This window comes from Sus scrofa, chromosome 11 (genome assembly GCF_000003025.6).
Source record: "Sus scrofa isolate TJ Tabasco breed Duroc chromosome 11, Sscrofa11.1, whole genome shotgun sequence".
Lineage (NCBI taxonomy): Eukaryota > Metazoa > Chordata > Mammalia > Artiodactyla > Suidae > Sus > Sus scrofa.
The window spans coordinates 65,512,245-65,525,090 of NC_010453.5; the positions used below are offsets into that span (position 1 = coordinate 65,512,245).

The window sequence follows — 12,846 nt, forward strand, 5'->3', positions numbered from 1 at the left end:
CAAAAGTTTGAATCCTAGGGGAGGGCAATGTTGTTAATGGATTTGAGAATATTTGAGGAGAACAGGGAGAAGAGTACTGACGTTAAGGCAGAGAAGGAATCAGGCAAGAAAATAATTGTAGTAAAGCTTATTAAGGCATAAAATTAGGTGAACAAATTGCTTCACAGATAGTGTCAAGCTCATCGCTAGACAGGCAAAGGAAGTGGAAGAAAGCTCTTTGAAAACATTATTTTTATTATTTTAATAATTTGTGTAGGAATTATAGTAGCTGCAATCTGTTAGCCAGAAACAATTGCCAGCTGGTGTCATCGTGGAGTAACTATAGTAGGCTGAATGCAAACATGTTTTTCCTTTTTACCTGGAGAGCATTCAATTTTAGAAAGTTTCTACTCATTTTCGCCTGAATCTGAGCTCTGCCCTTGCAGATAAGGAAGCCTCTTTATTGCATGTGATTTAAGAGCTCTGATTAGGTTCATACCAAGTTCCAGCGCTAAAATAGGAAGACCACACCTGAGACAGCCTGTTTACACAACCAGTTACCTACCATTAAAAGTGAATACTTGGATGTGTGCCTGAATTATCTATGTAATTGTGTGATTCTATGAATTGCTTTCCTTGTGTTTACCTCAAGGAAATGATGGCACTTTATTAGTTATTTTACTGAAAGCAAAAACATATCTTCGGGGATAATGTTCTTTGAAAAATATTGAAGGTGCACTTATTTATGGAAACATACATTTTGTTAGCAGCCTAGCTGTTATATTTGTTTGCTATAATATCTTCTTCTGAAATTCTCCTAAGTAATTTAATAATGATCTAATCATGTTAAGATTGTCATGGTTTTTCCCTTGTTTATCTGGAAAGTCACAGACTAGGTTCCAAAATAAGGCAGGATATAGAGACTGCTCAGCTTTGCCTATAAAGCCAGAGGGAGAAGGAAAATAATTTAATTGTTCTGTTGCAGTTTAATTGTTCTACTGCAGTTCTCTTGTCTCTTCCTTCCTCTTGACTCCGAAGGATCTCAAGAGAGGAGAACGGAAATTATGGGCTCTGCTGTTGTTCTTTGGATTTCTTCGATGGTGATTTGAATGTATTTCAGGGATGTAAGTGGTTTCTACTTCTGGCTCTGCTTTCACCTAGTTTTCTTGGTTAAGTTTCCTTATCTCTGAAATGCGATATTATTCAGTTGGCCGTCTGTATCCTGGCTTCCACATCCACAGAGTCCACCATTCAAGGATTGAAAATACTTGAAAAAAAAAAATCCAGAAAGTTCCAAAAAGCAAAACTTGAATTTTCTGTGTGCTGGCAACTATTTACATAGCATTTACATTGTGATAGGTATTATAAGTAATCCAGAGTGATTTAAAGGTATATGGGAAGAGGTATGCAGGTTATATGCAACTTCTGCGTCATTTAGTATAAAGGACTTGAATATCCTAAGGTTTTGGTGAGGGGTCTTAAAAACCAATCCTCTCCTCGCCCCAACCACTCAGAGGGAGGATGGCACTTCTCTTATCTCCTTAGAGTGTTGTTCTGAGGAGCAAATGAGATAATGGCCTGGAAAATGCTTTCCACCATACAAATTGCCACCAGCACTCAGGTTGTATACATTTGGGGAACTAACAAGGTTATATTTATCCATGTGATATGAAGGGATTAATAGAAAATGAGAAACTTCTCAACTAAAGTAATACAAAAAGGTACAGTAGATTTTACTTTGCTAAAGCAAGGGCATATTTTTAGAAATAGGTAACACCATTAACTCTAGATGCTTTCAGAAAATAATTGTTGGATTTTATGGGGTTTTGTTCTATCACAATTTCTTGCTTTGGAGAATAGTGTGATGCCTTTAATAGGATTTTCAACTTTAAGTGAGAGGAAAAAGAAATAGAATCGAGTAGGCTTTAAAGAAACGGATTCATCTTACCTAACACCTTTCTTACTATTATAGTCTCATACAGTATCAGGAAGGACACTGGGGTTGTTTATAGAGTTGAAAAGAGGAAAGGAAGCAGAGGGGAGAAGTTTTGTTGAGAAGAAGCCGACCGGTCTAGGACAATAAAAATAACTTCCTATGGACAGCCTCAGCATCCCCAAAAGAGGTCTGAATCTTAACTGATGGCTGTGATGGAGATAGCCTGACAAATGAAAGAAAGCAGCGCAGGGTCTCAGGAGGAGACAAGTATCTCATAGGTCCATAAAGAGGCCAGGTGGGGAGGCTGGACACTCCGAAGACTGATTGAGATGTCGGAGATGGGAGACTAGGACTGGTAGCGTAGGCAGGAGGTGGGGACATACTGACCTGCGCCACAGAATCAAACTGCATCGTGTTCACCTTCAACACACTGTCACTCTCCACTTGGGTCAAGCAAGGCGGGGTTGGGGGGGGGGAGATGCTCGAGGGACAGTTACTCCATTTTGATGATACATCCATTCATTATCTGAAAAACAGAAACTGTGCTTACACCAAGATTTGATTCTTTAGATAAACGCAAAATTTAGATGTTTGAAAAACAAAGTTAAAAAAATCTGCAGGTAAACAAGAGCTTTTTAGCGTATGGAATACAGCTAAGTAGACCGCTCATGCTCATGTCTCATGGTTCACAATGAGGGAGGAGGGGAGAGTTTTGCACATATAGGAGCCTGATGTGTATTCAAAGGATGAACTTCAGGAGGCTAAACCCCTCCAGTGTTCCAAGTACTGCTGCACCCTCTGGTGCTGGAAGGAATGAGGTATGCCTTGAACACAGAGCCTGCACACCTGGGCATCTAATGGATACTTGATGAATGGATGCCGGTTGAATAAAGTTGTAAAGCTGAACACACCAAGTTTGTACTCGAGGAAGGACAAGAATAAAACTTGAGCCCCAGTTAGAATGTCTTGTGTAGAAATTAAAAGCAGGCTAGAGCCAATATCCCCTGCCAGCAAAGGACAAGCCAAGTCGTGCGAAGCCCTTTCTAGGCGATTCTGCTCAGCAGTGGGCAGGTTGTTATCCCAGTACATAGGCTGCCCAGATTTCTGTCCACTCTCTGAGAAAGCTGCCTATTTGGAGGTCTCGGATCAGTGCCAGCGACGATCTCCTCGGATCCTCTCCTCGCTCCGCCTTTGCCTTTCTCCCAAATCCCTTCTCGCTCTAGGCTGAAGGGATTCCCACCCCCCAGTTGCCTGCTCCGAGCCCCGCGGAGCAGCGGACTCCTCCCCTGGAAACTCCTCGGGGGCTGGGGAAGGCTTTGGCGCATGCTCCGTACCTAGGGCAGGTTTTTGCTGCGGGTAGCAGGGCTCCTGTCACACCGGCTGGCGGGTTGTGGCGGTGCCAGCCAGTGTGTGCGAGTGTGTCTGCGTGCCCGCGCCTGGGCGGAACGACCCGGAGCAGCAGTGCCCCTCGCCCGGGGAGGCGGCTGCGCACCGGCACCTCGCCCGCAGCCGCTGCGGGGGGCTCCTCTGCAAACTTGCGGCGGGCGCCGTCCGCCCTCGCGGCTCCCGCGCCTCGCGACCTGAGGGCAAAGGCGACGGGCGCGCGTGCCGGGCGCGGGGCCCGCGGGCAGCCGGGGCGGCGGGGCCGGGCCGCGCCTTCGCCCTTGGCCGGCGCCCTGGAGAGCCTCATGCAGCCCCCGCGCTCGCGGCTGCAGCTGCCCGGGTGCCCGGCTGCCCGGGGCAGGTCCAGGACCCGAGCCGCGCTCCCCAGCGCCTGAGCGCCGGCGGCGGGATGCCCCGCGCCGCCTAAGAGCGCGCGCCGCGCTGGGGCGGGAGCAGGGAGCCGGCCGAGCCGGGCGCCCCCGGGAGCGCAGGGCGCCCCAAGCAGCCGCCGCCGCCGCCGCCGCCGCCGCCGCGCGCCGGCGCCCGCCTCCCCGCTCGATTCGCAGGCCCGGCTCTGCCAGCCCCGGAGCGCCAGAGTGCCGCGGGGCCGCCAGCCAGCCGCACGCCTCGGCGTCAGGGGCATGGAGGAGCGGCGGGCTCGGAGCCGCGCCCCGGAGTCCCCGAAACTTCCGAGCGGGCGCCCGTCCGCGTCGCTGCCGCCGCCGCTGAGCCTGCCGGCCTGAGAGCGGGACCATGGATGAAAGGTTCAACAAGTGGCTGCTGACGCCGGTGCTCACTCTCCTCTTCGTGGTCATCATGTACCAGTACGTGTCCCCCTCCTGCACCAGCTCCTGCGCCAACTTCGGGGAGCAGCCCCGCGCCGGGGAGGCCGGCCAGCCTGCCGCCCCGAGTCCCGCCCGCCGCGCACAGGCGCCGCTCGAGGACTGGGAGCGACGGCCCCAGCTGCCCCCGCCGCCCCGGGGGCCACCGGAGGGGCCCCGGGGGGCCGCGGCGCCGGAGGACGAGGACGAGGAGCCGGGGGACCCAGAGGAGGAGGAGGGGACGGAGGAGGAGGAAGAGGAGCCGGACCCCGAGGCCCCCGAGAACGGATCCCTGCCCCGGTTCGTGCCGCGCTTTAACTTCACCCTGAAGGACCTGACCCGCTTCGTGGATTTCAACATCAAGGGGCGCGACGTGATCGTGTTCCTGCACATCCAGAAGACCGGGGGCACCACGTTCGGTCGGCACCTGGTAAAGAACATCCGGCTGGAGCAGCCGTGTAGCTGCAAAGCCGGCCAGAAGAAGTGCACCTGCCACCGGCCGGGCAAGAAGGAGACGTGGCTCTTCTCCCGCTTCTCCACCGGCTGGAGCTGCGGGCTGCATGCCGACTGGACGGAGCTCACCAACTGTGTGCCGGCCATCATGGAGAAGAAAGACTGTCTCCGCAACCACAGCCACACCAGGTACTGTCCCCTGATCCGTCTCGTTTCCTGCCACCTCCCAGCCCTTTCACCGCTCCCCCGCCCCTACCCTGGTCCCGACCCCCCGGGCGGCCCCGCGCTCCCTTGGCCTGGGAGTGGTTCCCCAGCGCCTTTCAGGGGCTTGGGCAGAAGCTTTGGGAGAGGGTGAAGAAACCCTTGACTATGCCTTGGTCTTGAACACCCTCCTCCCCTCCCCCAATCGATTCCCGCCCCTCTCCCCCGCAAAAGGTGTGGGAACTATCGTCGTTGGTGTCCCTCCTTGTGCCTAGCAAGGTGGTGTGGCCTTCCCTCGGAGCGGGGGCTCGGAAAACCGTGGAATGGCCAGGAGGCCTGGGTTAGACCAGCGAGGACGAATCTTGGCTCTAAGTTCTGAGAGTGGAAACTCAGAGCCGGTAAAAGCCAGGGGGTGCTGCACGTAGAGAGAGAGGCAGGGCAGGAGTTTTCCAGGCAGGTGAAGCCAGAGTCTAATCACTCGGTAAGTGGCTCTTGGGTAGTTGTTTTCCAGCTCAGGAAACAATCCCCTTGAGGCCACTTTGAAGATACACGTTCAAATTCCTGCTCAACCTCGGTAACTCTAAATCTGGAGTTGGGCTTTGTTGCTGAGCAGTGCCAGGATTTGGACTCTTGCTGGTCTCAGCAAGATTTCTGTTCTCCTCCAGGCCAATCCATCAACTCATTCTAAAAGTATTGGTTAAATGCCTACTGTGTGCCTGGCAGTGTGCTAAATACTAAGTGGGTACAAAGATATGAGGAAAGACCTTTCTTTTTATGATAGTATGGCTTCCTCTCCCACCCTACCCCCGCCTTTAACTAGCAATGCTGCTGAAAACTAGGAAAGTTGGAAATCTTAATAGCCAATGAAACTGCTTACCTTATTAACATCCTTTGAGAGAGGCATGGGCTCAAGAATTTGCTTGAATGTTCTTTCTGCCCGTTGCAATTTGAAGATTAATCTGACATGCTTGCTCAAGGGACTAAAATATTAAAAGCTTGGAACACTAGTTTATTGAGGTTTTTATCTCAAAGGTTTCAAACAATTTGGTGTAAGGAAATAGGAATTTAAAAACTCAAGCTCAATATGTTGATATGGGATAGCTTTTGCATTTGACATTATGGAAAAGCTTCATTTACTGGAAGCTACCCAGATTCTGGAATTCACCACCACTGAAGCATCTAATTCTACTTCACTTCTCCGAGAATGAGCAAAATTTCATTATGGGATTTTTTTACTCTGGCAGTTTTTCAAATACTTTCTCTCCTCCCTGCTCCTTTCCCTGTTTAATGGAAATTGGGTAGAATAAGAAGCTGCTTGGACTTCTAATGAAAGCATCAGTCTCCTTCCTTAGTATATTTTAAAGACCTGTTTACTTTTAAAGGTTTCTAATTGTGTAGTGTTGCCCCTCTGTTTTAGCTTAAATCAGTTTTTCAGTTGATAATTACTTCCAAACTTCCTACCAAATGGGACTATTATTTCAGCGAAAGACAGTCTCTGCTGCGTTTCACCCCCAACTGTACTTTTCGTATTTACACCTTTATATTTTAATTCCTGAGTGACCCCAAAGAGGTTGCTAGTCTCATTCCCAACTTCCATTTCACTTAAACTAGGGACTAATTATCACACAGAAACATCTAGTGGTTCTCCACTAGGGGGGTTGGCATTATTTTCTGCCAAAGCATGTAGAAGTCTTAGTGAATAGATGAAGGTTTTGGAGGAATTAGAGATTATGGAATCTAAAAATAATTGGATTTTTGCTTAGTGATGAAATGCTGCTGCTGTTCCAGATCCTGCATAGATGACAGCAGCGAGGTCTTACTTCTATGGGAAATACTCACCATCTCTCTACTGTGTGATGCAGGAAAATGCCACCTTGCCTATTTGAACATATGGTTTCTGTTGAACACTCAAATGCTTTTCTTTGTTTAGCGATGGACCACAAACATTCATTTCTCTTGGAATCACAAGTTGTCAGATGATCCCTTACCCTGGTTTGCTTTTTTAATTTTTATGATAGTATTTTTCTTTTGGTACCATTTTTTTAAAAAGTAATTACCCGCACCCTCTCTCCCTTTCCTGGTATTCTGAATTACTTTTCTTCTCTACATGCTTTAGGAAGAAATAGCTGTGGCTTCTGTGATGTGTCCTGTCCCCTCACCCCATGCGCATCAAAAGCAATAGGGAAAAAGTTGAAAAGATGTTCAGTAGCATCTTCCTTACAGAGAAGATTGAATTAAGTGTCTGTCATTAGAATGTCTGTGTACAGCGTGCTACAGTCAACTAGATTAGCCTGGATAACGGAGGGTACATTTCTACAATGCAAAATGGCAGATAATCTATTGCTGCATAATGGAAACAAGGTTCAACTTCAAACAGGGCTGACTCTGAGCAAAATCGAGAAGCAGATCGTGTTGATTTTGGTGCCCTGGTCTCTTTGCTTTTGGTTCCCCCATGGTCCCCCTCCCCATTTCTCACCGGGATCAGCATCCTTGTGCGCCACGTAACACGTACAAGCAAGACTTCTCCAGTCATATGGATGTGATTTTTGTGCTTAGCAGCCGTGTAAGTTAGTAAGTTACTCTTTCTAAGCCTCAGATTCTTCTTTAAATGTGGATAATCGGTTCTTCCCTCTTGGAGGTGTTAATGAGAACTCAATGATGTAATTCACGTTATTAAAAAAAGAACTAAATGAGCACATGCATGGAAAATACATGGCACAGTATCAGTGCATAGGATAATATGCTGGTACCTAGTACTCAATGTGCAGATGTATCATAATCCTTCAATATTAGTTGTTAATTGTAATAGCAACATTTCCCCTAACTAAGGCTTTCTTTCACAAAGAAGATGTGAGATCAGGTCTTGAAGCAGCTCAGTGTAAGTGGGTCACCTGAATATATAGAGATGCCATTTTATGATTATTTGTATGGAGACACAATCCTAAGCTCCAAACTTGAAGCAATAAATTGAAAATCATTGAGATCCTGCTGTTTAGCACAGGGAACTATATCTAGTCACTTGTGATGGAACATGCTGGAGGATAATGTGAGAAAAAGAATGTATATATATATGTGTGTGTGTGTGTGACTGGGTCACTTTGCTCTACAGTATTGACAGAAACCAATTATAGTGGAAAAAATAAAAATCATTAAAAAAAGAAAATTATGGACATTTGGGCATCAGTCACTGCAGCAGACAGGATGGGAAAAACAGAGTGGGAGGGACACATGTAACTAAGTATACATTCTGTTGGTGACAAGAAAAGCTGTCTGGAATGGCGAGGGAGGAGTTGGGAACATCTAGGACCAAAGACAGAAACAGGAGACTCGTGGTGGAGTAGAAGGAGCTATCATATGGGTTATGAGGGCCCAGGAAGGGGTAGGGCTCTGCGGCTGGCATGTGGATCCAGCACAGAAGGCCCTTCTAACCACAGAAATCGGTTCGAATAGGCCAGGAAGTGGTGAGGAGGAGAGCATGTCTGAAGGACCTCTTTTATCATATTAGTGATGACGTCCTGCCATTCTTTTTCTTTGTTTCCTTCGTAATTTATTTGGTGGATTATTCTTTCTCGTCTTTATGCTTCCTTCATTATTACAACAGGTTTCCCCTTTTTAGCTGCTGTCTGCATGCTCAGGTCTTTAGAAGACTCTTCTTTATCACTTGTTGAGTATGGATGGATGGCAGCATGGAAGAGCACAGCATGTTATGGCTAAAAAAAAAAGGTGGAAGAGATCATATAGTCCCATAATTTGTACGGCAAGTGGATAATCTGATTCCAAGGAGCTGAAATGTCTAAGTTTTCCCCAGGGAATGCGTGTCTTTATTTTGGGAATTTATATGCAATGTTTTGCCTATTCTTTCTTCTGTTTACTGTGCCTGGTATAGTGGAGGGTGTCTTAAGCACTTACTGTGTGCCAGGCACTGTGATCCTTCTAGGAATACGGTTTTGAACACAGAGTGTCAGCTCTATGAACTTGGGCTATTAGGGAAATGAATATTCCTTTCATTCTTTTTTTTTTTTTTTTGTCTTTTTTGTTGTTGTTGTTGCTATTTCTTGGGCCGCTCCCGCAGCATATGGAGGTTCCCAGGCTAGGGGTTGAATCAGAGCTGTAGCCACCGGCCTATGCCAGAGCCACAGCAACGCGGGATCCGAGCCGCATCTGCAACCTACACCACAGCTCACGGCAACACCAGATCCTTAACCCACTGAGCAAGGCCAGGGATCAAACCCGCAACCTCATGGTTCCTAGTCGGATTCGTTAACCACTGCGCCACGACGGGAACTCCTTTTTTTTTTTTTGTCTTTTTTTTTTGTTGTTGTTGTTGTCCTTTCATTCTTAAATGATGATGGGAAGAGATTCCATCCACACCTTTTTTGGCAGCTGTTTTCTTTTATGGTTGTGCTCTGTTGGTCCCGTTAGAGTGCTTGGAAACTTAGGACCAATTGTTGTATTAGCTGGGATCCTCTGTTGCACATGATACAAACCTGACTCAAACTCACTTCAGGCAGCGGGGGACTGTTGGCTTCTTAACCAGACGTGGGAAAGATAGGGATCGAGTTGGTCTCAAGAATGGTTGGAACTGGAGATTTGGGACCTTTCTCCCCACACCCCTTTGCATATTGAACTCTTGATATCAAATTGGCTTAGCCCATGAAATGAATAATGGCTGTGGAATCTAGTAGCTTTACAAGCTGAGAGGAAAGCAAGCCTTCTTCAACTTCCTGTTTAAAACTTTGAGGACTGACTGTGCTCAGCCCAGCTTGGAACGTGTGGCTGTGCTTTCAGCCAGTCAGTGTGGCCAGGGAGATGAGGTCCTCGGAGGCACTTCTTATCATAGAGCCATCCCCTGAATGCTGTGTGTGTGTGTGTGTGGTGTGTGTGTGTGATCACAAGAAGGGGAGGTAGCATAGTTACAGCAATTGGGAAGACCACTGGGTTGTGGACAGTCCTAATTGTGTCAATTATAACTGTAAATACATGAGAAAGGAGCCTTCAGATTAAAAAAAATTTTTTTTTAGGAAACATTTTGAGTCAAGCTACAACTCCAGTTTATTTGCAGCATCTGGAAATCGTGTCATATGAGGAATAATTTAATGTGGAGATGGGGGAACTAGGACAGGCAGAAAGGAAGATGTGGAAGTTGCAGGAGGCTTGCTCTTTATTTCTCCAAAGGACAGAACTAGGAGAAGGAGGGTAGAAGTGATGGAATAAGGATTTTAACTCAGAGTAAAAAAGAACTCCATAAAACTCAAGACTGTCGATGGTGAGAATGAACTCTTTTGTGCAGTGGCGTGTTCCCCAGCAGTAAACGTTTTAGACGTAGCTAACTGATGTTGTAAAAGAAATTGCTTCGTGGGAAAGGGTTAGCCTGTATGCCTTTTTATTTTAAGGTTCTATGTTCGAGTCTAAGTTCAGAGTATTTCTTCTCCCCTTTCTTGCTCTGCACAGAGAAAACACAACAACCCCCACCACACTCACAAGGATTATAAATGAGCCAGTCAGTTCTCGGAGATTTGTAAACATCTTTTTTTTTTTTTCACCAAGGAAACTTTTGGTAAGGCAGCGTCTGATGGTATACACTATTTTACACATTCAGGGCCAAAAGCAATAAATAGGTCGTGTATACCAGAATGTCTGCTGCTTAATAATAAGTATAAAAAGGTAAGATGAGAAAATATAACACAACTTGCCACAAAAAGCCATAACCACTTTGAAACGTCATGTGGTTATTGCTTTTCCTTTAGACAGCAGGCTAAAATATATAAGGAGGCTGCAGAGCTCTGTTTCAAAGGCTATCTACAATATTATGGCCCATACTGCTTTTTAAGGGATAATCTTTTTGATGTCTCTCCTAATTAGAAATGTTGAACTGCAAAGAAGGTTAATTTTCACCATCAGGTTTGTGTGCAGTATAAAACCGGAAGATAAGAGATTGTTCTGTCTATATGCCATATCCACTTATATGGTCATTACAGGGTCGCAAAGTATTGCTCCTGGTTCAGACCACTGATGTTTGCTATAAATCAGAAGGAGGTTGAATTAAACCCATTCGTTTTTTTTTTTTTTTTTTTTGTGAAGATAAAACTGGAAGTGGTACATGGTAAGAGATGATTTATTTTTCTGGCTTTTTCTTGCTGGTTACCTTGGGATTTTGAAAGTGTGGATTTCAGAGAAATATAAATGTTCATGTAGTAATTGGAAGCTAGGTAAATTGAGCCACTAGCAATGTGGGTTTTCCTAATCTTAGACTCTTATATTATTATTCCCCAAAGCTAATTATTATCATCTCATTTCGACAAAGGACAATCAGAAGCTTCTGCCATTTGAAAGTTATTTATGCCTGATAATGAATTAAACAGGTTTAATTGAGACTGGCAAATCCTAATGTGATTTTAAGAGTCATGAAATAAATTATTGGGCCAAGAAATAGGTTTGGTATGAAAACAAGTAAATGGAGAACCCCAATTAAATTTTGTAGTCATCAGTTCTTATTTTTGAGTTTGTAAAATTATGGCTATCATGTATAAATTCTCTGTTGATTTTTTTTGACTAGTGTGACTTTAATTGTAGCTAAGCATTTAACTGTGTGTTGGGACGTATACTAAATACCTGTTAACCTAGACAGTTTTATTTGTTTATATTCTCCTCTAGCAAATATAGTTGCTCAGTAAAACATGTGTAAAGTTCCTAGCCCAGAGACTGACCTGTAGATGTTCAGTCAATGTTGGCTAAAAACATACTCTGGGTTCTAGATTAACTTGTAAAAATATCAGCCTACCTTGACAAGATTTTTGTTCTTCAAACAATGGAATTATCCAACATTTTGTGTCATCCTCCTCTTAGTTGGTGTCATGCAAATTCCATTAGTAGTTGTCTTCCATAATTGGTAGGAATCAACTCTCTTTATTCCCTGGAAGGGGAATGGAAACAAATATTGAGGCCAGGACTTACTGGACTATTCTAGAGGCTTTCCCTATTAGACAGAATGCCACAAAGCAGAAATTCATTTGGGTGCAAACCGATGTTCTTGCCTCTTTGGGAAGGTTAATCTCTTTATTCATTCTCATTTTAGAGAAAAGAAATCAGCCTAAACGAAGAGCTTAGGAACTCTGATGCAAAATGGGAGGATGAGAAAAATATCAAGAGCATACTCAGGATTATTACGGGTCAAAGCCAGATGGTTGAGGTGGTTCTGGTTAGAGAGTGTGATATTGGGGAGCAATGGGAGGAGACCCTGAGTTAGGAAGGGAGTTCTCAAGAGAGATTGGAGGAAACCAATGCAAATTTATCAGCCACTGAAAATCTCTGAAAATTGTGCTGCTCTCCAGCTTGTGAATGTAATTAGGGTCATGTTTAGAGCCTGGGCTGTGAAGGCGAGTGAGTTGGACTTTGATCTGGCTCAACCGCTTGCTGTCACAGAGCCCTGAATGCATCAGTTACCTGCTCTGAACTTCACTTTCCTTCTCTGGAAAGTGGAGGAATAATTGGACTGTCTCATGGTGAGCGCCAAGAATGCATGTGGCACTCTTCAACAGAGCCTACACGGGAAAAAGGTCACTATGTTTATTTTCTCATGGGACTCACACCTCTATGCTGTTTTGTGTGAAAACGATAGGTAAACCTGTACTTTCCTTTCGAATCTGGAACTTATCACCCTGAATGATGCAAAAATGAACTTGCTAGCTGTGATGCAAAAGAAAAGCCATAGGTGATAAAAGGAAATGTAAATTCTTAGGATACCGTGGATGCTCAATGGGCCCTTAATGAAAGCTGTGAGTGGAAACGTGCGTTCTTTCTTTTGTTCAGCATATCATTTTATTTTTTATGGGATATTAATGAAACAGCAACAAAAATGTTTAAACACATACAATTAAAATCATAAATGAAGCAATCCTGCAGTGAAATTGAATTAGTTGCCTGTGGGCACGTAAATATTTGTAGTTCATAGCTATTATTAATACCATACATGCTTTTATTGGTAAGTACCGGGTCATTGACTGTTGGAAGCTTGCATTTAACATTCTATGTTCACAGTTGCCCCTGCTTTCTGGTTCTTTTTTTTTTCTTTTT

The 12,846-nt window shown here is 45.2% G+C and overlaps 2 protein-coding genes and 1 long non-coding RNA gene across 9 annotated transcripts in view; 1 reads left to right on the forward strand and 2 right to left on the reverse strand.

Annotated features, from left to right (window-relative positions):
• On the reverse strand, positions 275-4,053 carry LOC110255780 (progesterone receptor-like). Its single transcript, XM_021065401.1, has 4 exons — positions 3,795-4,053; positions 3,250-3,739; positions 2,303-2,441; positions 275-1,246 (listed from the first exon to the last, which is right to left on the reverse strand). The coding sequence occupies exons 1-3, from the start codon at positions 4,051-4,053 to the stop codon at positions 2,438-2,440; spliced, it is 753 nt and encodes a 250-aa protein (XP_020921060.1). The 3' UTR covers positions 275-1,246; positions 2,303-2,437.
• HS6ST3 (heparan sulfate 6-O-sulfotransferase 3) overlaps positions 3,936-12,846 on the forward strand; it is a 677,231-nt gene continuing 668,320 nt past the window's right edge. For all 7 annotated transcript variants that reach the window (XR_002336564.1, XR_002336565.1, XR_002336563.1 and 4 more), the window contains exon 1: positions 3,936-4,761. Coding sequence is in view for 1 of the 7 variants with exons in the window: in XM_021065373.1 (XP_020921032.1) it covers positions 4,052-4,761 (710 nt within the window). In the remaining 6 variants the exon portion in view is untranslated. The remainder of the gene's footprint in view (positions 4,762-12,846) is intronic.
• On the reverse strand, positions 8,236-11,907 carry LOC110255763. The gene is made up of 2 exons (XR_002336569.1): positions 11,555-11,907; positions 8,236-8,483 (listed from the first exon to the last, which is right to left on the reverse strand). It is a non-coding gene; the product is annotated as an uncharacterized LOC110255763 (long non-coding RNA).